At 40.2% G+C, this 25,601-nt stretch overlaps 1 protein-coding gene across 1 annotated transcript in view; it reads left to right on the forward strand.

Annotated features, from left to right (window-relative positions):
• The window catches only part of Ttc6 (tetratricopeptide repeat domain 6), a 224,040-nt gene that overhangs the window by 83,773 nt on the left and 114,666 nt on the right, over nucleotides 1-25,601 (forward strand). Inside the window, exons 8-11 of the mRNA XM_060387540.1 lie at nucleotides 10,637-10,741; nucleotides 17,765-17,857; nucleotides 20,212-20,286; nucleotides 22,357-22,706. Of these exons, the coding sequence (XP_060243523.1) occupies nucleotides 10,637-10,741; nucleotides 17,765-17,857; nucleotides 20,212-20,286; nucleotides 22,357-22,706 (623 nt within the window). The remainder of the gene's footprint in view (nucleotides 1-10,636; nucleotides 10,742-17,764; nucleotides 17,858-20,211; nucleotides 20,287-22,356; nucleotides 22,707-25,601) is intronic.

Here is a 25,601-nt window from a genome sequence, read left to right on the forward strand (position 1 = left end):
TTAGAATATCCCCCCCTTTTTTTTTGTGGGGTGGTTCTGGTGGAGCCATGATGTCCTGGTTTTTGTTGATTGTGTTCTTATGCTGGCTTTGAGCCATCTGGTTGTCTGTAGCGTTGGCTGTGTTTATTCCTGGAACCTGCTCCTAATACTGGATCTGCCTGTCTTCGGTGTCTGGAGTAGACTTCAGGAGGAGGAGCGAGGTCCAGAGGAACAGGAATGGTGCTGATGTTTCGGATGCAGCCGCCCTGGGGGTCCGTGTATCAGAAGGCGGTATGCGTCACAGGTGCTTTGAAGGGGAAGGGATGTGAGTGCAGGTGCTCTCAAATGGCAGGGGTGCGGCTGGTGCCTTGATGGTCAGGGGTGCAGGTGTGAGTGATTTGAAGGGCCGGGTGCAGAAGTCTCAGGTGGTACCTGAGGGGTCATGGGCACCTCAGGTGGAATCTGGGAAGGTAGTCATCCTCAGCTGACAATCAGGGGGGTTTGGTGCCTCAGAAGGCAGCTGAACTGCAGTTTATAGGCCTTTCAGACACTGTGCTTCCTTGGACTTAGCATTGTCTGGGTTCTACCATCTTAGATCTGGGATCCCTATGATTTTATTGTCTCCACAGGGCGACCAGTAGAACCATGGTTTGGAGGTTTGGATGCTGTCCCAGGAATCCAGATGCTGCCCTCAGGGGAGTGGGAGGGATCCAATGTCTGGCTGCTGGAATGGAGAGTCCCAGGACCTAGGGGCCTGCACACACTCGAGCATGCAAAGAGGACAGGGGGCTCACAATTCATGACTCCTGGACCCAGGAGACGGCCACAGGGGGCCTGGATCTGATTGCCCCAACTCTCTGAATGTCCTCTCCGGTCCAGGAAACACCAATGTTAGTGTTTTGGATCCAGCTGCCTGCTTGTTCACTGGTTTCGTAGTCTCTGATCTTCTGACCCTGAGATACCACACACACTGGCCGCAGCCATCTTGGAACTCCGGTTGTACCTTTCCTTCCTTCCTTCCTTCCTTCCTTCCTTCCTTCCTTCCTTCCTTCCTTCCTTCCTTCCTTCCTTCTTTCTTTCTTTCTTTCTTTCTTTCTTTTTTTCCTTCTTCAAACTACATCTTTTTAAAAAAAATTTATTTTATTAATTACACTTTATTCACTTTGTATCCCTCATAAGCTCCTCCCTTCTCCCCTCCCGGTCCCACCCTCCCTCCCCCTTCTTCATGCATGCCCCTCCCCAAGTCCACTGATAGGGGAGGTCCTCCTCTCCTTCCTTCTTTTCTTAGTCTATCAGATCACCTCAGGAGTGGCTGCATTGTCATCTTCTGTGGCCTGGTAAGGCTGCTCCCCCCTTAGGGGGAGGTGATCAAAGAGTAGGCCAATCAGATTATGTCAGAGGCAGTCCCTCTTCTCATTACTATGTAACCCACTTGGACACCAAACTGCCATGGGCTACATCTGTGCAGGGGTTCTAGATTATCTCCATGCCTGGTACTTGGTTGGAGTATGAGTCTCTGGGAAGACCCTTGGTTGTTCATTTCTTTATGAATTTCTCAGCCCTTTGAGTTTCCTTTATTGAGGATTCTGTTTGGTACTGTACCCCATTTTAAAATTGGTTTATTTATTTATTTACTTTTGATATCTAGTTTCTTGAATTCCTTTTATATGTTGGATATTTGCTGTCAGATGTGGAGTTGGTAAAAATCTATTCCCAGTCTTTACACTGCTGCTTTGATTGACAGTGTCCTTCACCAGAAGTTTTTCAGTTTCATGAGGTCCCATTTACTGATTATTGATCTTAGTGGCTATACTTGCAGGGTTCAGAAAGTCATCTCCTGTGCCAATGCACTCAAAGCTGTTCCCCACCTTCTGTTTTATTACAGTGTATCTGGTTTTATGTTAAGATCTTCCATTCACTTGGACTTATGTTTTGTGTATGATGATAAATATGGATCTATTTGCATCAAACTGTATGTGGACTTCTAGTTAGGCCAGTACCATTTGTTGAAGAGGATCTCTCTCTCAACATATATTTCTGGCTTCTTTATAAAAAGAACCAGGTGTACATAGGTGTGTGGATTTATGTGTGGGTCTTCAGTTCAATTCCATTGATCAATGTCTGTTTTTATGCCATTACTGTGTCTGTGTGCATGTTTTTTTTTTTAATACAGTAGCTCTGTAGTACAACTTAAATCAGGCACACTGAGACCTCTAGCAGTTCTTTATTGTACAAGAGTGTTTTTAACTACACTGGATTTTTTGATTTTTCATATGAAATTGTGAATAATTGTGTTGGAATTTTGATGGAGTTTGCATTGAGTCTGTAGATTTCTTTTGGTAGGATGGCCATTTTTACTATGCTAATTCTACTGGAACATGGAGATTTTTTTCATTTTCTAATATCTTCTTCAATTTCTTTTTTTAAAACACTTGAAGCTTTTATCATACAAGTCTTTCACTTGCTTACTTTCTTGGTTAGAGTTACCCCAAGATACCTCAAGATACTATTTGAGGCTATTGTGAGGGATGACATTTTTCTGATTTCTTCTCAGAATTTTTTGTTATTGTTGTTTTGTTTTAGTTAATTTTGTATTCAGCTGCTTTACTGAAGGTGTTTATCAGATGTAGGAGTTCCCTGGTAGAAATTTTAGGGTATATTATCTTATCATCTGCAAATAATACTTTTGACTTCTTCTTTTCCAATTTGTATTGTTTTGATCTCCTTCAATTGTCTTATTGCTCTAGCTAGAACTTCAAGTACTGTATTGAATTGACATGGAGGGAGTGGATAACCTTGTCTTGTTCCTGAATTGCCTTGAGTTTCTCTCCGTTTAATTTGATGTTGGCTCTAGTCTTGCTGCGAATTATCTTTATTATGTTTAGACATGGCCCTTGTAGCCTTAATCTCTTCAGGCCTTCTATTATGAAGGGGTGTTGGATTCTGTCAAAGGCAATTTCTGCATCTAATGAGATGATTTTGTGGAACAATCCAGTTTTTACATTGCAAAATATTTAACAATGGAGATATGACAATGTCATAGTGAGGACCACATCTTTCTAAAATTGTAGTATTGGCCAGGAGCCCTTTTTTGTTGACTGGACTTCTGACACTGACAGGTTTACATCGTTCCTTTAAGGGAAGCACTGGCCACATAACTGCTTTCTTACTAGCCATAGCTTGTTTTTCGTTAGTTCTCAACTCAAATAGCTGTACAGATGATTTTCCTCAAAAATCACCCTTGTACCTTACTTAAGGTCTTCTCATCTCATCAAATTGAACATTAAGGAGCTCTGTACTGAGTTATTGAGAGTTAGAAAAATTGGTCCTATTATGTTCTTCCTGGAGGGCATTTTAAAGGTGTTTTGTTTGTTTGTTTGTTTGTGTTTGGGTCTGGGTTTATGCTGACACTATTTTATTTTGTTATTTGTGTTTATTTTTAACAATCAGTGCAAATGTCAACATAGTGAAAAAGCCCAATAACCTTTTTCTGTATATCAGAACATATTTTGTTTTTCCACATGACATTTTTATTGATTCTCCGAGAGTTTCACATAATGCACCCCAGTCACAGTCCCTTACCAGTCCTTCCATGTCCACTCTTCTTGTGACCCCCCAAAATGAATAAATTAATCAAATAAATAAATAGCAACCCCAAACCAAGTTTACTTTGTGTCATGTACTCACGGGAGTGTGATCATACTCTCAGTGGTCTGACCCATAAATAGATCTCAGTCCTTGCCCTCCCACACCTCTGTCAGAAGCCATCAGTTGTGGAGAACTAGCCTTCAGTATTTTTATCACACTTTTCAAGAATTCTCATTGGTGGCTTCCTGTCTAGGCTGTTACTTTTGAGGGATGGGATTGGGAGGTTAGGGGTTGTCACAGAAGCCTTCTGTGTCCCGCCCTCCCTTCAAGTGTGCATCCACAGCCATCAGTATCACAGTAAGGGTAGCCTCCATCCTCTTCCCTGTCGGTGGGAGCACAGATTATTGGTGTCCCCATGGTTTCTGATAACAGCACAGACCACGAAGACTGCCCCATGCTGTCATAGGACCCTGGACCCAGACAAGGTCCTGGGAGGCAGCCCTGAACTGGGACTTGCCTCAGGTGGCAGGGCAGGGCACTCATGTCAACATGCCCCCTGTTGGCAGTATGGCCTCTGGAAACTAACATGGCTTCAGGCTGCAGCACACATCACAGACTTCTGCATGACCTTTGGTAACTTGGACCATGGACATCAGCACAGACCCAGGCTGCAGTTGGCCCATGGACCCAGACATGGCTCTTGGTATCAGCAAGGACCTGAACACCACCATGGTCTCAAGTGGCACAGGCCACGCCCATCAATATGTAACCATCCCCTGACCTCCAGCTCATAGATATGGCTTCAGGCTGCAACGCAGGCCACGGATGTCCGCATGGATCTCTGTGATAATCTGCGCCACAGACATTATCCTATCCCCAAGCAGGTCGTGTTCAGGTGGATCTGGCTGACTCATCCAGCTGCTGTTTCTCCTGCTGAGGGTGCAGCCTGGCTGCTGTCTCTTCCCAGAATAGAGCTTTGAAAACGAGTGTTCTGCCTTAAGTTTCATTTATTTGAAGTTTTAATAAAACAAATAAATTCACATGTCTGTCTCCCCCAGTGAACATAATGTTTTACCTTAGGTCATCAGTGTCAATGTGAGTTACTAATACTAGACTGTAATGGTAATTTATAAACGTTTATAAGCATATATGTGTACATATTTATATTTCTATAACCCTACAGGTTCCATTTGACTTCCACTTATGGAAGTCAAATGTTTTCTAATTAGTGGTTCAGTTCCTATGTGTTTTCTACCTCCCTGTCAAATTTTAGCATCCATTAGCCATACTAATCATGTCCCTATAACCAGTAGAACATTTTGAACATCACAGGGTACTTTCCCATGAACGTCTGTTTACCGGCTTAATTTGATAAAAGCTCTTCCAAAGGGACATCTGTACTTTCCCTTAAAAACAGAGTGCTGCTGATCAGCCTCCTCTCACATTTGTATCTTGCTTGCATCCATGATGATAACCTTGTTCTAGATGCCTACGCCGCAATAACTCCACCTATTCGCTAGCAGGAAAGACAGTGCTGTACCGTGACATATCATTTGTGTCCTCGGAATCCTCATAATTTCTATATATTTTTTTGGAAGACATCATCAACTGATTTGGGAAGAGCTTATTAATTTTTAGCAAGGACTTCCTGGCTGTAGGCCTGTGTACCTTACTTGTAGTATGCCTATCAAGACAGAAGGCAAGTGAGCCAATCATTTAAATTTGAAAACTTAGCCTGGTAATCACAAAATCTGCCTTCTTTTACCTAAGAATTATTTTTGGTAGATAGGAACTACTGATCAAATATATGGATGATAGAGGCGTGTATCTGGCTAGAAATAAATACAAGTACCCCATCATTGTGGCTTTTTCAGGAGTGGGGTCTTCACATGTTCTTCTCTGCTCTAGAAAATGTTGCTTTCAAGGGTTCATAGCTAATGCTTGAGTGCTGCTTGAGAGTTGATGCTTTACAGCATTAGTGCTCACTTATTTTTGTCAAAAGCTATTCTTCATGGTGGTATGGCATGCAGAGTCAATTTGCTTAAATAGTTTCAAAACCACCAAATTTAAGGAAAATAAAATTGCCTATAACATCAAGCTTTCAGACAGCTATTAATTTTAAAGTACTGCCAGAGATTTTTTTAACTTATTTTCATGAATGCCTAAATAATTTTTATGTGCAAGTATTTTTTAAAAACTTAATTTAATTAATGTTTTATTATTTATTAATTGTTTTATGTATTGTATTTACTGTTTTCTTATACCTTTATAAAGACAGTATGAGGATTTTTCTCATGCCTCATACCCCACTTCTTCTATTAGTATACAATATTAGTTGAATGGTTGCCTCCAGAAGACATGTCCAAGTCCCAACTTTTGGTGCTGTGGTCTTGCTCTTATTTTAGAAACAAGTATTGTCTGTTAGGCCACAGAGGAGGGCTTTGCAGCCAGTCCTGAAGATACCTGATAAAACAGGATCAGATGAATGGGGAGGAGGTCCCCCCCTATCAGTGGACTTGGAAAGGGGCACGGTGGAGATGAGGGAGGGAGGGAGGGACTGGGAGGGAATGAGGGATAGGGACACGGCTGGGATACAGAGTTAATAAAATGTAAGTGATAAAAAAATAAAAAAGAAAAAAAGAAAACAAAGAAAAAAAAGAAACAAGTATTGTGAAGATATAGTTAAAATTTTAGATAAGATTATTCTGATTGTTGGGCAGGTCTTAAATCCAAATAGTAATTGCATGCTTAGGAAAGCAGAATGCCTCTAGTTACCAAGTGATGTTCCCAGTACTGAAAATGGGTTATATCTAATCAAGCTGTAGGCCAGAGTCCCCATGGAAATCATTAAAGAACTTAGGGTATTGTCAAGGCTATTGGTTGCTCTTCACAAACTGACATCCAGGCTGTCCGCAGCTACACACTCATTGATAATGAAGAAGTTGCCCTAGTGCTTATCTGGAACCTTCACCCCTACTGACTAGTATTCGTGGTACTAGAAGGCACTCAGCTTGTACCCAGCTACAATCCCTCTGATCTACAATGGTGTTAGTCCCTGGAGCCCCCAGAGGAAGCATGTGCCTAGGTTCTGAAACTGAAAGGATGCCTTTCTCTCCATTTAAACCAGCAGGGGATGCTCCCTGTGGCAGCTCCTGAAGACCTCCACAGTTTGTTAAAATCCATGGCTCAGAACTGGAGCTTGTTTCTCACCAAGGTCCATATTCCATTCAGAGTTCCCTGGCTTTCCATACCAGGTCTGTGTCTCAGGAGTAATTTAGTTGTCTTGGTTTTTATGTTTGTTTTTTTGGTTGTTGTTTTATTTTTTTTTTCATCTAAACTCTAAAAGACAGAAAAATTTAAGGATTACTGTTCAAGTGTTTTGTACTGTGCACCTCAGTTGAGAGCTGGCTGTAGCTGGATCTGACTGGCTTGGGGGAGTTCAGGAGGGAGTCTTCTGAAAGGGAGCATCTTGGCAGCGCAGCTCTTTCAGGGCCTATGCTGTTTGCAGGACCTGGCAGCATTGTGCTGACCTGGTGAGAAAGTGCTTAAATGTCTCTCTTATAATGTTTTTCCCATTTATATTGTCCATTTTAAAGGAAATCACTATACATAGTCATATTAAAACATGGGGAATATTGCTCTACCTCTTTGAGACTAGAATATTTACAAAATTATCTAGAATTTTTTTCTGCAGAAAAGATTGTTTTACCTGTTTATCCATTAATTCATTCATCTGTTGAAATCAGCACTACTGATAAATATTAACATTACACTTTGTGTTATAATCCAGTGATATTTTATTACTACCACCACTAAAATGGTTTGCATTTTGGCTGTTGGTAAGCCATTCAGTTGGCTTCCATGCTTCTTTTGATGCATCTCATCACTATGAGGGATTTTTGACAGTTCTCTAATTTTTGGAACTAGAAGATATTCTAAACTTCTCTTTTTTTTCCTTTAAGAGCAATTTCTTAATTTTTGACAGTGCAAAATATTCCAGATTCATTTTATATATGATCTTATACAATTCTTGATTTGTTTATGGTGATGCATCCTGGTTCCATTTATATGAGTAGAAACCAAGAAATACCTGAGTAGAATGTATGCTTGCTACTATCAAGGCATTGTTGCTTCTAGGCCTTACCAGTCAACAAAGCAAAAATATACATCTCTCTGGCAAGGCAGTAGCACAAATGAACTCACATAAACCCAGAACGGAAGTAGGGAAATGAGCAGCACCAGTTGAGGAGCTATGAGCATTTTGGTAGCAGCTTGGAGAAATAAGTCAGTTTTCTTTAATGATGTGGCCTCTGATTGGTTAATCACATTCCAGTACATACCCCACTTCCCAGAATGGCAAAGCAATACAAACAGAATTAGATGCAGAAAAAAAGAAAAAAGAAAAAGAAAAAAGAAAAAAACCTCAATGTTGGGTAGGTTGATAAGAAAATGTAGATACAAGGGGAGTGAGAAATATGATCAAAATACATTTATGGAATTCACAAGACTAATAAAAATATTATTTATAAAATACATGTTTGTATATAGTAACTCATATAAATTCATGCATCTCTAAATGTTTCTGTATGTCAGCATTTATGTGTCTATATTAAACTAAATATGAGTTCGCAATCCTTTGTGATATGGAACATTCTAGCTACCTTTTGATTATCTTTAAACTCATATTCCAAAAAATGGCGAACTGGCTCCTACCATCCTCCACTCTTTTATTGAGTCTTCGAGGACCACTATCTGCTGATGGAAGTATCAGAATTGCTAGTCCATATTCCTAAGAACGATGCCATATGGACTGTTTCTTTTCCATTAGTTTTGCATTATCCACTCCTTTTAGCCACTGAGCTCAGCTTTTAGGAGATTGTTCCACGTATTGATAATACAGCTACAATATTTTGTTATGTTTTGCATTCCACCCTGAACTCCTCTTTACTCCGTACATGTTTTTGTAAGCTTTGCATTAGGCTACAAGTCAGCCTTTTTTTTTTTTTTTTTTTTTTTCAATGCAGTTTATTCAGGAACATTGAACAATCCTCGGACCCCCGGGGAAAGCCAGCCCACAGCTTAAATAGCCTCTGGGTAGCCAACCCAGGCATGCCACGGGGGCAATGCAGATAGGTCCACATACATGGAAGCAAGCCAGATCCTCGGCCTTAGCCAAATGTGGAGTTGTTCCTGACAGAGAGCACTCACCATCGGGAAGGTGGAAGGCGGAAACCAGCTCCATCTTTAAGGCATAGCATTCCACAGCTCTCTACAGTTCCCCCTTTTTGTTTTAGACGCATCAGGCAAGAGTAGAGGTCTGATCTCTGATATTAGAAATAAATTGGGACTTTGTACAGATGTTCATTTAGGTGTCATCCACCCAAAGAGCATCGGACCCGTCCGATACCTTTTTCTCAGAGGCGGGACCTGGGGCATCAACCCGCATGCAATCAGACATTTTATGCAAAGCTAAATAAATTTTAACAAATACATTGTTATGTAGCCACAATTCTGGTAGCATCTACAATAGTTTTCCTTTTTTTTTTTTTTAACAAATCCCTTTTAGTTTATGACTTAGTAACTTAATACTTTACTCAATGTATTACATATATATTTATTTTTGGATTATTACAATGTATTCACTTTGTATCCCAGCTGTAGCCACCTCCGTTGGCCTCTACCAATCCTACCCTTCCTCCTCCTTCTCCTCCCATGCTCCTCTCCCAGTCCACTGTTAGGGGAGGTCCTTCTCCCCTTCCATCTGACCTTAGCCTATCAGGTATCATCAGGACTACCTGCATTGTCTTCCTCCATGGCCTAGTAAGGCTGTTCCTCCCTCGGGGGGAGGTGATCAAAGAGAAAGCCACTGAGTTCATGTCAGAGACAGCACCTGTTCCCCTTACTAGGGTACCCTGATTAGCTGCCATGGGCTGCATCTAATCAGGGGGTCTAGGTTATCTCCATGCATGGTCCTTGGTTGGAGTATTGGTCTTTGCCAAGACCCCTGGACCCAGATTTTTTGGTTCTGTTGCTCTCCTTGTGGAGCTCCTGTCCCCTCCAGGTCATTCTATCTCCCCCTTCTTTCTTAAGATTTCCTGCTCTCTGCCCAAAGTTACTAAATATCCACCCCCCAAGGGAGGAGCAGTCCTGCTAGGCCACAGAGGAGGTCTTTGCAGCTAGTCCTGAAGATACCCGATAAAACAGGGTCAGATGAAAGGGGAGGAGGTCCCCCCCATCAGTGGACTTGGAAAGGGGCAGGGAGGAGATGAGGGAGGGAGGGTGGGGTTGGGAGGGAATAAGGACACAGGATAGAGCTGGGATACAGAATTAATAAAATCTAACTAGGGAGGGTGTGACCGGGAGGGGATGAGGGAGGGGCTTATGGGGAAATACAAAATGAATAAAGTGTAATTAATAAAAGTTAAATAAAAAATTAAAAAAATAAAATGTAACTAATAATAATATTATTAATAATAAAAAAATTAAAAAAAAGAAAAAATCTTTATGGTCCTAACTAATGTCTCTCTGTGTGCAAGTACATTTATATAAATAACATTTTTTGCATGAATTCTTCTGAAATGCTTATTTTTAATACTATGTTTGTAAGTCCTGTCTAGGGATTATAAGTGTTGTGCCTGAAAAGCTTTATATATGTATTTGTTTCTCTTTATAGAAGCACTTAAGTTGGACTTTATTTTCTCATTTAGTATGCTTTGTGAATGACCTATGCTTATCTCCCCATGTATGTGTAAGAACTTGCTTAGATACACAGCAAGAAGTGACATGTCTGCCCTGTGGCACCTGTATCTCCTGCTTCACTGACTGGCCAGTTTGCCACCCTGCGGCTCCCCCGTTCCTCAGATCACAGTGTCACTCACTGCTGCTGCCTCTACATGTGCTTTATGCTGACAGTATGCAAAGCCGTCTTCCCATGGCGTTCAGAGGCTGTGTAACAAAGCAGGCCATTTTTTTTCACAACTAGAAACAATTTGCCAGGAGCTTGGGTTTTTAGTTTTAGGGTAAGTTTGTTACTATTTGTCATAATTTTTTTTTAATAATATTTGCAAAGGTGTTTGCATATCCTGGAGCTTCAAAGATGTTTTGGAATCTTACTGCATCCAAATTCGCTTTTCCAGAATCAGTGATGAGGGAAACTTTATATTCAAAATTTCAGGTAAGGAATACATTTTCTATATTGTTGTTTTTGATGTTATTTAATAATAAATTTGTACGATTGCTTCTGACCTAAAGTTTACTGGATTGTTGTATAACTTGCCAAACAATTATTGCCACAGTCAAGATTGGTTGGATAATACCATACAATTGATTTATATGTGCAAATAATTGTCCCACGAGTACATCCTTATATTTTCTAAAACTATGGTATATAAATGCTATAACTGTGATTCATGTACTTGTTTAAGTTATGTATTCACTGCAGCTAGACAAGACTAACTTGTTTTCTTTCTGGAAGAATATTTTATTTAGGTATTTAAGTTATGAAATTATGCAGGTTGTGTAGAGGGACCCTTTTAGTCTTTTCATTTACTTTCTTGGTACATGAAGACAATGAACATTTATTATCAAAATTTAGATAATTAAGAATCCCTATTAAATTTGCTGGTAGCGATAGTATTATTGATGTATGTCTTACAGTTAAGATTTTACAGTTCTTCTGGAGAACCAGATAGAACTTTTAAACTTCGCTGGAAAAGCAAACTTTATTTAAGCCAGTCTAGAAGAGTAGCCAGACTGGTAGGAGATGGCATACAGCCACATGGCCAGTTGGCACCGGCTCATTTGGGAATGCCTCCAGGTCCTCCTCATCACCGAGCACCTGATGCACTTTTCTGCTCAGGCTGAAACTAGAACGTTGTCTGCAGATGTCCATGATGTCTCTGTTGTTCAAGCATGTACTCATTTCACGGGAGAAGATAGTTAATTCTTTTTTGAAGCCCTGGTAAAATTCTGAACTAAATCCATCTGTCCCTGGGATGTTGTTCATTGGGCAATTTTGAATTACTGCTTTATCTCAAAAAAGCATTTATTGGGTATGGCAGGACTGTTGTACCCATGATGCCACAGTGTCTGCGGCTACATGCTCAAGACCCAACTAAGATCAAATCAGCCAAAATCCCAGCACGGAAAGGAGACGGGTACAGGAAGCCCCACCCATCTACCTGAGAAACAATAGATGGAGTGGGAGTCTCTTTCCTTCATACAGGCAGCACTAAGCAGTCGCAGTAGATTTTCAAGAAAAGCACATCAAAGTGTTGGGGGAGCAGTTGTAGAGGACAGTATGGAGTAATGGAGTGAGGGATTGAGGGTGTACTTGATTAAAACACATTTATATGCATGTGTGACGTTTTCAAAGACTAATACTAAAAGCAAATGGAAATTGAATAAAAGAGAAGTGTGCATTGGACAGCAGCTCTGCATACCCCAAAGGCAGGAAGAAAGGGTTAATGTGATAAGCCAGTCAAAGGTGGCCTTCTGCCAACTGGAATGTAGCTGGCTTTCTGAAAAACTATTAGTGTGTTTAAATGTCAGGTAGGAGGCTCTGCAGGTGTCAGTGGCCAGCCCGACATGCTCTACTGACTGCCTTAACAACCCTGTTTTTCTTACAGGGTTTGGGATGAGTGCCCAGTCACCTGGAGGGCAAAATGGCAGTTATGGCCGAGATGACTGCCATCACATTGCATGGCTGCCTACATGAATTATCTCCTGTGTTGATTTTGTTACCAGCTATTTTGTTTACATGTTTAAAAAAGAAAATATGAGAGTTGATACAGATAGGACTCTTCTTGAAGTGTTGAAAGAACTGATTATTTGGTCAGAACTAAATAACTGGAGAAAGTTGCTGATAGCGTAAATGATTTCTTTACTCATTTTTGAGTTATTTATATTTAGTAGTTTTTGAGTCAGATATTGGTGCATTACAGCAAGTCGTGTGTTTTATGAAATGCATGTTATATGTATAAAGTTGTATGTATTTTTCTGTCAGTTTTAACATGTTTGTAATGTTACATTTTTTTCCATTTTTCACAGTTTTCATATCTATAATAGGATTTTTAGAAAGTAACTTAACTTTCTTGTTTCTTTTCTTTGTTTTCAGTTATAAACTTTACCCTTTATCAAACTCACACCAGTAAAGAACCATCCCTGCTAATACATTTGTAGTGAAATTTATGATATACAGTATCCAAACTATCTATTATGACTTGTCAACAAAAAAGAAATGAATTAAATATATCTTGTTTGATTAACAATATTTTGAATTAATTATTACATTATTGTGACATTGTGAAAAGTTATTTTTCTCTTTTGAAATTTTTGATTATTAACTTCACTGCTTATTACTGAATGTTTATATTCTGTTTAGTCTTTTTCTTAATTTTGAATTGAATTTTAATTCTTTTCTTAATTTTTTTATTGAATATTAATTATTTTCTTATTCTTTTAAAGTAATAGAAATATAACTTATGATTTTTTGTATAAAGATTTGAGTTTATTTCACCAGTTTTTAGTGTCTTCATTTGAAGGAGATAGTTTTCTTTTTTCTTTCTTTTTTTTTTTGGATATACCACTTAGGTATAACATGCAGTGTATCCTTAGGCTACATGTTTTTTGAAATGGGCTGTTATTTGTGTGGTGCTTTATTAGACACCCTAGCATTTGCTAACTAAGCCAGGGGCACTGTCTGTGGTTCCTGTTGGTGGCACTGAACTGGACTAAGCAGAGCATAGCTTCTGAAACCAGTCTTGGATTTGAATTCTTTTACTTCCTAAGTACCTAGGCATGCTCCTGAATCTTTTTGTATATAAAATAAATTTTGAAGATTTAATGAGGCATGACATTATACTGTGTAGGTAAACTGAGGTGCTCAGTTGGCAATAGATTTAGTTATTATATTGTGATATGACCTCATTTCTTTGTGGTTCGTTTTCTATTTCTTTCATTTGACCTAGTGAAGACTGATTAATTAATGTTTTTTTCAGTGTAGATGTTTTGTTCATTCTTTTCATGTGTTACTAATGGTTTTATTTCATGTGGCATGAAAATTTTGTATTAATTGAAAGCTTTCAATTTATGAATTTTATCTCCTGTTATTTTTAAATGACTCAATTTTACCTAGTTAATATTTAAATTCTACATATATATATATGTATACATGTTAGTAGAATATATGTGTGTGTGTTTATGTGTGTGTCCAGGGATATTTTCTTTATTTTTTTTTGTTATTTTCATTTGTTTTCCTCAGTTTATGATTGCTTGTTACCATACGTTTAAGCCAGACATCATGGTTATGGGAGGGTTCTTTTCTTCATAGTAGCCAGGAGTCAGAGAGGGGGAAGGCACTGAGCAGGTATAACCTTCAACAGCGCCCCGCATCCCCTCCCAACACGGTCACTTTATGCTGCTAGGCTCCTAATGTCCCCAAAGCCTCCCAAAGCAGTGCCATCAGCTGAAAACAGGTGTTCAACCAGGGGGCTGGAGGCAGGGGACATTCCATGGTCACACAGTTTTCCCAGTCCATCTCTACCCAGCGTCATTTCAGCAGCATCCCTGGAGAAAGGCAGTAGCATTTGTGCCTGGGGCATCGATCAAACACTATAATTGCTCTAACTCTAACTCCTAACCCTAACCCTAACCCTAACCTCAGTATATGAGCTCTGCTATGTTTCTTTTATAATAAACAATCATTGACTGTCAATAAGTTCTACTGTTTAACATAAAATATGGTGTGAAAGCTTTTGCCTTTGTTTTGTCAAAAGTGTCCTGTTAAATGTTTAATACCCGGTAATTCTGCTGTATTTTGTATATCTTTTGTAAGCATAGCTCAAAACAGTCACAAAAGTTTTTTTCTGTATCAAGTAGGTAGTCTCTGACTAATAGTGGTACTTTAGTTGTCCAAGCGTCTTTCTGCTATGACTATTTATTATTGTTATGATTATTATTTGTCTTCCGCTGTGCTTCAGCTATTCTGTCCTAGTTTTTTTTTTTTTTTCTCAATGCAGTTTATTCAGGAACCTTGAACAATCATCTGACCCTGGGGAAAGCCAGCCCACAGCTTAAATAGCCTCTGGGTAGCCAACCCCAGTGTGCCACGTGGGCAATGCAGATAGGTCCACATACATGGAAGCAAGCCAGATCCTCAGCCTTAGCCAAATGTGGAGTTGTTTGTGACAGAGAGCACTCACCATCAGGAAGGTGGAAGGCGGAAACCAGCTCCATCTTTAGGGTGCGGCATTACGCAGCTCTCTACAGTTCCCCCTTTTTGTTTTAGACGCATCAGGCAAGAGTAGAGGTCTGATCTCTGATATTAGAAATAAATTGGGACTTTGTACCGATGTTCATTTAGGTGTCATCCACCCAAAGAGCATCAGACCTGTCCGATACCTTTTTCTTAGAGGCGGGACCTGGGGCATCAACCCGCATGCAATCAGACTTGCTCTTCTCTGGGTCCAAAGCAGCTGACCCTGAGTGCAGTGCTTAGCCTTGCATCCTGAGCATAACATTTTAGCTTTTTATGGTAGCCAACCATGCTTGGGGAGACTGTCCTGCTTCAATGGCTGTAAAGGCCTGAATGATCATGGCTGCATTACGCTGTTGTGAGACTCTAATCTTGCATATACACCACAGGCAAACCAAGGAGACCAACACCAGAAGGCCTGCTAACACTCCCATGCCCGCCCATTCCTTCAGATGATTCATGTCTGCAGCAATCCATGGTGATAATCCTGTGGCTAGTCCTGCGTCCACTCTGGTAGAATTTACTGTGATAATGGCCACTCTCAGCTGCTCCATCGTAGTATCGAATTCTCCAGTCCAATTACCTAAAATATAGCTAGACAATTATTTAGACAGATTTGCAGCACAGGAAAAATTCTCATGTTGTATGCTAGTGACACAAAGTCCAGCATACTTTCATTGACAGCCAGGTTGAGCGATTTGCCATAGGGTATCAATTTGCTCCTGCACGAGGTCAATCCTCTGATTGAACACCATCAAACCTCCTTTTAGTTGAGCATTAATTCCTTTTTGTACATCTAAGGCATGAGCTACATTGGCTAAAAGATTATTCAGGGTCTGAGCAGTCTGCACAGTATGACTCCTGGCTAATGCCACGGTGGTAGCTCCAACAGCTGCCAATGAGATGGCAGTAACAGTGGCGGCTGTAGTTCCAAGATCCCTTTTCTGTCTGAAGAGAGTCATAGCGTGAGGGGCATCAACGGGCACAGGCACCCAGCGAGGCATGCGAGTAACCAGGGCATACCTAAATTCACTAGCATTCCAGCATTGGGCAAAAAAACAAGTATCATCACCACAATTACTTGGCTCTATCTGGCTAATAATGAATAGAAATGGGGGATATAAACAAACAGGTGTGGGCTTATAGGAAATATTATGAGAAGCCTTAACCCCCTCGTTGGAACATCCTGCGTCAGTTCTAGAACTAGCAGTGGTGGTGTCCGAGGTCTGAGTAGGTTCAGGAGACCATTGCCCCCAGGGGCGAGACGTGCTCCATGTAAATTGACTAACTCCATGTTTTCCTCCACTTTTGAAAGTCATTTTAAGGTTCTTAAATTATTTTTTCCCTTTTTTTTTAAAATTTTTCATCAATTACACTTTATTCATTCTGCATCCCCCCATAAACCCCTCCCTCCTCCCCTCCCAATCCCATCCTCCCTCCTCCCTCTGCATGCATGCCACTCCCCAAGTCCACTGATAGGGGAGGTTCTCCTCTCCTTTCTGATCTTAGTCTATCAGTTCTCATCAGAAGTGGCTGCATTGTCCTCTACTATGGCCTGGTAAGGCTGCTCCCCCCTCAGGGGGAGGTGATCAAAGAGCAGGCCAATCAGATTATGTCAGACGCAGTCCCTCTTCCCATTACTATGTAACCCAATTGGACTCTGAACTGCCCTGGGCTACATCTGTGCAGGGGTTCTGGGTTATCTCCATGAATAGTCCTTGGTTGGAGTATGAGTCTCTGGGAAGTTCCCTGTGTTCAAATTTTCTTGTTCTGTTGCTCTCCTTATGTCAACCTCTGACACAGGCTAAAGCCATCTGAGAGAAAGGAATTTCGCATGCCTACAGAAGATCCAGCTATAAGCAGACAAGCTGATAGAGTAGTTTCTAAAGTAGTGATTGATGGGGGAGAGCCCAGCCCATGCTGGGTGGTGCTGTGCTCCTTGGGCTGGTATCCTGGGTTCTCTCTATAGAAAGCAGGCTGAGCAAGCCATGGAGAGCATCCCAGCAAGCAGCACTCCCCCCATGGCCTCTGTGTCAGCTCTGTCTCCAGGATCCTGCCCTGCTTGAGTTCCTGCCTTTGATGATAAACAGTGAAGTGTCGGTGTGAGTGAAATAAACCCTTTCCTCCCCAGACTGATTTTGGTTAGGATGTTTCATTGTGGCAATAGAAACCCTCAAACATACAGTATAAAAGGATGGACAAAATTCAGTGCTTCTGATTCCTAAGATACTTTAAGTTTTTTTTTTCTATTTTCAATGATTAATAATTAAAAAAGCATTAATATTTTTAAAAACTGATTCTTAAATTTAAGCATTTTTCAAACATAAAGTTAGAACATCATCAGGTAAATAAGGCACAGCATGGTTCAGCTAATCATGAAAATGTCAGCTTGTCAAATTTAGGCCTGCTGGTGGTTTGTGAACAACAAAATCACCGAGTATAAGGCAGAGAAGCAGCATATTTAGTGAGCATCATTTGTATAGCCTTTTCCTCTTGTAATAACTTGGTTGGGTGACAGAATTAAGCTTAAGTCATTTAAGGGAAATTGCGCTCTAGTTTACCTTTAGAGTGCGTACTTATGCTTGAAGGTGAAGTCACTCGCTAGTAGCAAGGCCTGGCGATCAGTCTGGTGTTGGCGGAAAAATACATGGTGCTAATCTCCGTAATGTTGCTGATAGCTCCTAAGATTTCACATTGCAGGAATCACGTGCTTGTTCCCATTTGACTAAAGGCTGGAGCTGTGGATTTTGTGCTAATATGCAGTCTCTAGTTATACTTTCATGTGTCATTGGAGGTAATTCTTTTACTACAGGATTATTCATTTATTTATTTTGCTAACAATGTTCTTCAGTGAAACAGCGGTGGCTGTAAACATTGAAAAAATTCCATGAAATTATTTAGTATATACTATAACTTTTTTTTTTTTTTTTTTTTAAATCACAGAGTGTTCAGGGAAGCAAAATTTTAACTGAGAAAATTTCTGATTCCAAGGAGAGTCTGGTTATCTTCGACACCTACTACAGAAGAAGCTTTAGGGTGTGTATGACTTTTACTCTGGATTTAAGTTGATTATTATATCTTCTTTCAGCACAGATATGTTTCTAGTTACTGTAGAGACTACTTGTTGTTGTTTTGTTTCTCTGGGGCATATATCAGACCGGCCACCAGTATGTGTGAACACACTGATTTTCATTGTTCCGTTCTTAGAACGCTCAGAAGGCAGGACTCATTCATCAGTGGCAGGGTATTTGTGTGGGTTCCCCCCCCTCAAATTCTAAGCTTTCTAATTTGTCTTTGCCTAGGACTTAAATGCTACTGTGTGCGTGTGTGTGTGTGTGTGTGTGTGTGTGTGTGTGTGTGTGTGTGTGTGTTGGCTCAAAGGGAAGCTGTTTATAGCTGTGGAGCAGAATAAAATTGACCGATGCAAATGGTGATTGTGTGTGCTCCTGCGACTTCAGGGTCCTGGCAAGAGTATTCATGGCTGCTCCTTAAGCCATAAACAGGACTGGAGAGAGGTATGCAGTTTATATCAGTGGCTTTTTAATGTCCTGAAATTTAAGGAAGAAAACCAGGACACAGTTTTCTTTTTATTAGGACCTTCAGCTCTGTACTCTACCTCGACACTCGGGCTGCTGACCAAAGCAAAGAGAATCAGTGTCCTGAGTCAGGTCATACCTACCTCCCTTTCTGGTGGGCTATTCAGACTGAGTGTGTTCCTGCCCCTGTCTACCATATTCCCAGGAAGTACTTTTGGGCTGTAGTAGTGATCCTCACTCAGTGTTTTGCTACCTCTTTGCCACCAATCATTCGCTACTGGCCCTGATGTGTGTTTGATCTTTTTATTCCTAACAGGCCCAGGGTGTCATTGCTCATAACATTGTCTTGTCTGAAGCACCTAGAATTGTTGTCTTTTAAAAATAACCAAACCACCCAAATGCACACTCTTTCTGGGTTAAAGAGCCATTTTCCTTGTCAAGGTTGTGGCAGTGGCACCTCTCATGCCTTCCTGTCATATGGTCTCATCTTTGGTAGCTACTGCTTTTCACCCATTCTGCTGTAGCTGGGAGACTCTTGCATGATGACATCACTGATGTCTGTGTAAACAGTGGCTCCAGCTACCACATAAAATGTATCCAAAGTGCTGAGGCAAGCAACACAACCTGGTCTCAAGTATGTATGGCCTATATGCTTCTAGAGCCATCTGACATCCGTGCAACCTATGCTCTGCCTCCACCAGAAGACTTGCGGTCTAAAATTTCTAAGAGTTTCACATTTCTCTATGTTTTTTCGGGGACTGCTTGCATGGCCTGGGATGTCCTTAACATCTTTGGAATCTGTGGCAATACTTTTGCCCTCACACAGCAGCTATGATGTATCCAGGTTATTACCCATCTAGAACTGACCTCCCCCTGTTATCCTTGTACCCGAATCATACTTTGTTTACAGTAATTGACACCTGTTTTGCATCATAGATGCTGTTTCTTATTTGTCGAGGAACATCAACATCTACTGTCACAGTGCTTGCTTACTCTCTAAACGTCATAGCACCCGTTTGGGTGACGTTGTAGAAAGTCGTTAATGCTCGTGTGCTTGCCTCCCCTGAAGTGAAAGGCTGAGGGTTCTCATGATTAAAGGGGACTTTCCAGTACGCACATGACAGAGAAAATACCAGTATGGAGTTGGAACAGACCGGTGAGGCTCCAGCTCCAGCTGAGGAGTAATTGGCAATGTATGACTGCCATGGGAGGGAGAGTCCGTTTTCCTCAGGGATGCAGGGCATCAGAGGCTGCCTGTATCTCAGTAGCTGGCTCCAAGCTACGCACACACAGGCAGCCCTAAGCACACTCAGTAGGCTTTAAAAGATATAGCACGTGCAAATGGGAAAGAAAAGTGGTTGAGGACATAGGGGAAGAATTTTCAGGAAGAGAATTGGGAGTGGGTTAGATAAAAACACATTATATGCATGTATAAAATTTGGAAACATTGGAAAAGGAGAAAAGGGAGACTGCTCAGGGATCAGTTTCTTTCTCAGGTCTGACTAAAGTAGCCTCATGTGTTAGATACCCTCAAACCTTGAGAAATCAGGGCCATTTATACCACCAGGGAGGCTTTGCCCAGAGCCCCTTCACATCATGGGCTCTTGATTTTACAGTGTAAGGCTTAAACTTAAAATGAAAAATTTTCATTTCTATAAACTTGACTGAATGAAGTGACAGATCTTAAGTCCTGCTCTTTTCTATTAAGGAAATGACTTAATAAGTAAGAAAGTATATTTTAATTAATATTTGCACTTTCCATTAATCTACAAAAGTTAAAGTTACTTAATCTGCTTTGTTTGGTTTGCTGAACAGTAACTATGGTTAATGTATTTTTACTTGATTGTTTTACAGTCTTTAATAGAAAAAAAAGCTGCATCATATGAGAATATCCAAAAATATTCCAGTGCACCATATACGCGATTGAAGGTATTATAACTTTTTGGCTATTTTTTATTCCTCTCCAAAAAACTTGGGTTCTAGCAATAAAAATCATGCCTTTTCCCCTAAGTTTGAATAGATATGCTATTTCTTATTATTATACTTTTAGTTAGGTGTAGTTTCACAAGATAGGGAGTATAATAAATAATGCAGAGCTGCTATCTCCATGGACACAGTTTAAATACATAAATAGCTCATGTGAAATTCTTACTTGTGGATAACTGATAAAAACCAGCTAGCACAAAATCTAACAAAGAAAATGAAAGATCTTTGCAGTGAAAATTATAGAAAACACTGGAGAAACGATTTAAAGACACAGGAAGTTGGAAATACTGCCTATGTCCATGGCTGGCAGAGCTAATATTATGGCTATGGCCATGCTACCAGAAGTTAAATCTAAGTTTCATTGCAATGAGTACCAAAATTCTGATGAAACCCTTCAAAGAAATGGAAAACAGTCCTGTGTAAATGCAAGATTTACTGAACTAGCCAGATCAGTTCCAAGCACCAAGGGCAAGAAGGATCACAGTACCTGCTTTAAAATGATAACACAGTCATGATAAAAAAGACAGAAGGGTAAAAGCACAAGGCAGACACAGACAGTACAATAAAGTGGAGAACTCATACAGCTACTGTCATCAGAGCCTCAGCACAGGGGCCAGAAGCATATGTTACAGAATCAAACAAACTCCAAACAGGCTTCCATAACAAATGGTTCTGGGAAAACTATACACCCACACATAGAAAGAATAAAACTAGATCTTTTTATCCAAGAAAGCAATTCAGACTGTATCATGTATCTTAGTGTAAGACAGGAAACTTTTAAATCATTGATGAAAAGGCACTCTAAGATACTGACATGAACAACAACTTTCTGAATAGCTCAGAAAATAACAGCAAGAACTGAAAAATGGGATTGCATAATATTAAAAAGCATCCATTCAAGAAAGGGAACTATTAGCAGAGTAGATAGACAACCTACAAAATGTGAAAACAGTCTTTGCCAGATATTTGTATGACAGAAATTAATATCCAGAGCGTAAAAAGAACTAAAAAAAAAAAAAACCAACGCAAAACCAAACTAATCAAACAGACAAACAGACATACAGAAAGACAGAAAGACACCAATCACTAAATAAACAAAAGAAACAAAGTTTTCAAGATTTGAAGCTCAAGTGATTGATAAGTACATGTGAAATTTTCTAACATTCTTAGCCATCAGGTATGTACAAATCAAAACTATCTTGATGGGTTATCTCACCCTATTGAGGATGGCCATTATCAAGAAAACAAATGATGACAGACTCTGGTGAAGGTGTGGGCAAAGGGAATCCGTATGCACTTTACTAGAGGGAATGTAAATTAGTGTAGCTGCTGTGGAATGTCAACATGGGGCTTGTTCAGGAAACTAAAAATAGAGCTCTGACCCAGCTGAGTTGCTCCCCTGTATATTCCAGAATGAATCAAAAGCAATATGCAATAAACACATCTCCATATCCATGTTTATTGGGGCTCTATTCGCAGAGGCAAGGTATCATAAGTCTGGATGCCATCAGTAGTAGAAAAGCGAATGGATAAAAAAAAAAATATGGCATACACACACCTGAATGATATTCACGTAAAGAAGGGTGGGATTATGTAGTTTGAGGGGAAATGGATATAGGCTGGAGATGTGATGTGAAACAGGTTAGATGAAATAAACAAATACTGTATTATCTATCATATCTAGAACTGTAGTTTTAAAAGCCATAAAAGGAGAAGGGAGACTGGGAAAAGGAAGGACATCAGGGTGTGGGGATAAGGAAAGGACAGAGATGAATGTAATCAAAGTACACTACACACATACATGAGAATGTCATAATGAAACCTGTTATTTTGCACAATTCATATATATTGGTGACAATTTCAAGAGTATATTATTTAATAGTTAGTAAAGCCAAACCACATTAATTGAAGTTTGATTATATTAATTTTAAATGTAGAACAACTAAACTGATTTTATATATATATATATATATATATATATATATATATATCCACTTCTGTTTTCTTATTAAGAGATCAAAGTCTACAGTTGAGTTGAGAGAAGAGGCCCCTCCGCCATTTATAGTGAAGGATGATGTAATCAGCAACCTACAACAGTTGCTGTACCAGAAGAGGAAGGAGCTGGAGCGGCACTTCAACAAGCTGAGGAGAGTAACTGAGCCCATCATAAATACCGAAGAGGAAGTCGTGAATGAGCCAGAGGACGTGAAATACCTGACCCTCGTTGAAGCATCAAGAAAGGCTGGCATTAGCTACATTGTATACCCCAAGAGAAGGAAGAAAACGAAGAAGAAAGGAATTAAGTTCCCGAAGCTCAACCTTGTGTATGAACAGCTCTCCAAGCCTCCAAGGAAAATACAAAGGTTCTGTCCAAGTAGTACATGTTTATGGCTCATGGAGGGTATTATGTTATTGTTTGGGGACTTAATTTTATGATTTCATTCAGCATAGCTACTCTTTGTTCTCCAAGGAAAATATGCTAGCTAGCTAGAGTAAATATCTTACTTCAAAAGATGGAAGTATTTGATAGTATAAATATGTGGATTGCTTAACTTCATGTTTTAAGACTGAATCCATTTTATGGCTGAAAGAAGTCTATCAGTGGAAAGAAAAAATGTAACATTGTGTTTGCTAAACTGGCTCAAATACCACCTATTCCAAAATCAAACAAGATTGCTGATATTTAACTGTTTTCAGATTTACATTTTTGTTTAATTCTATAATATAACAAACTTAAATATTTTGTGTGTTGTGAACCTGTCTTCAAGGATCAACACACAAAAGTAATTATCTTTTCACCTCAATTGAATGTATCTGACATATTTTCAAAATGTCTAGGACCAGGAATAGCAATAGCAGAACTCCTGGGATGTGCATGTTTACTGTTTAAGACATAGATGCTAATGTCCTTATTGTGTACTTGAGCCTCTTTTGTATATATGCCTAGGAGTGGTATAGCTGGATCTTGAGGGAAACAGTAAGATCTGGAGAGGACAGGAGCTCCACAAGGAGGGCAATAGAACCAAAAAATTTGAACATAGGGGTCTTCCCAGAGACTCATACTCCAACTACGTACCATGGATGGAGATAACCTAGAACCCCTGCACAGATATAGCCCATGGCAGTTCAGTGTCCAAGTGGGTACCCTAGTAAGGGGAACAGGGATTGTCTCTGACATGAACTCAGTGGCCTGCTCTTTGATCACCTACCCCCTCAGGGGTGGAAACAGGGGCTGCCTCTGATATAAACTGATTGGCCTGCTCTTTGATCACCTCCCCTTGAATGGGGAGCAACCTTACCAGGCCACAAAAGATGACAATGCAGCCACTCCTGATGAGATCTGATAGACTAAGATCAGAAGGAAAGAGAGGAGGACCTCCCCTATCAGTGGACTTGGGGAGGGGCATGTGTGAAGAAGGAGGAGGGAAGGTGGGATTATGAGGGGAGGAGGGAGGGATTTATGACGAGATACAAAGTGAACAAAATGTAATTAATAAAAGTTAAAAAAATTAAAAAAATAGATGCTGCATGTAACCAATGCAATTTATAGAAAATTTCAGAAAGCCTAAGGATGATTTCTCTCTAGACATTCTCAGGTTGTAGAATCTGATACACTTCTGCCCACTTGATAACTAAGGCCTTTCCTAGTGATAAGGGGATAGAAATGTTTCATTTATCTTGTTGTTATTAAGACATGCTGGCTCCTTGGTGACTGGTGACATTATCTCAGGAGTCTGGGACTTAACACTTTGTGGGTGACAGCTGTGACTGAGGCCCCTGTGGTGTGGAGTACCTGAGTTCTCCTGTGTGCTGGTCTCTCCTGCTCCAGTGTAGCAGAGTTTTTCTCCTTTGGCCTGTCTTTTGGAGGTTTCAAATAGATTTCTCTGAGTTGAAAACTAGGAACTTAGATCTCCCTGTGCAGATATAGCCAAAAGGCAGCTCAGTCTTCAGTGTGGGTTGCCTAGTAAGGGGATCAGGGCTTATCTCTGACAGGGACTTGGTTGCCTGCTCTTTGATCACTTTCCCTTGGCAGGGCAACCTTGACTGGCCACAGAGGAAGAGAATGCAGGCAGTCTTGATGAGCCTTGACAGGCTAGGGTCAGATGGTAGGGGAGGAGGGATTCCCCATTCTATGGTCTAGGGGAGGGGGATAGACAGGAGAGTGATGAGTGGGAACAGGAGGAAACGAGGGAGGGGGCTAAAACCAGGATATAAAGTGAATAAATTATAACAAATAAATAAATGAGGGGAAAAATGAAAAAAAAATTCCTTAGGGAGGAATCAGACTTTTGACACATTTGCTGATTTCAAAGTATGAACCTTTGTCATCCTAGTACAAAAGACAATACAACACAATTCTGACTGCTCCCCAGGTGACTTCTTTCTAAAATAAAGTATACAATAATAGAATAAACACATTCTGGGAGTTTTTGCAATGCTCATTCACTTATTTTTGTCATGTTGAATACTAAGTTTCACTATTTTAAAAATATATTTCAAAATTTATTATAAGAAATTGCAGAAAAAAACCCACCTCACATTGAAATTAACCAGATGCAAAGACTGTAAAAGTCAGTGTATATTCGGAACAGAAAACTTGGGGCTTCACATTGGATTTTATACTTTTGCTCCTAAATATATTTTTATGAACTTATTCACCACCCCAAACAAATAATCCATGACAGAGTTAGAGCTAGAGAAACAACTTTTTTTATTCACTTTTCTTTTTTTAATTAAATTTTTATTTTTTTATATTAATTACAGTTTATTCACTTTGTATCCCAGCTGTAGACCCCACCCGCCTCCCCTCTCACTCCCACCCATTCCCCCTTATCTCCTCCTATACCCCTCTCCAAGTCCACTCATAGCAGAGTTCCTCCTCCCCTTCCATCTGACCCTAGCTTATCAGGTCTCATCAAGACTGGCTACAAAGTCCTCCTCTGTGCCTTGGCAAGGCTGCCATCCAGGGGAGGTAGTGAAAGAGCCAGTGACTGAGTTCATGTCAGAGACAGTCCCTGTTCCCATTAGTAGGGAACTCACTTGGAGACTGAGCTGCCATGGGCTACATCTGAGAATGGGTTCTAGGTTATAACCATGAATGGTCCTTGGTTGGAATATCATTCTCAGAAAAGACTCCTGGGCCCAGATTTTTTTATTCTGTTGCTGTGCTTGTCGAGCTTCTGTCCTCTCCAGGTCTTACTATCTCCCCCTTCTTTCATAAGATTCCCTGCACGCTGCCCAAAGTTTGTTTATGAGTC

This window comes from Meriones unguiculatus, chromosome 7 (assembly GCF_030254825.1).
Source record: "Meriones unguiculatus strain TT.TT164.6M chromosome 7, Bangor_MerUng_6.1, whole genome shotgun sequence".
Lineage (NCBI taxonomy): Eukaryota > Metazoa > Chordata > Mammalia > Rodentia > Muridae > Meriones > Meriones unguiculatus.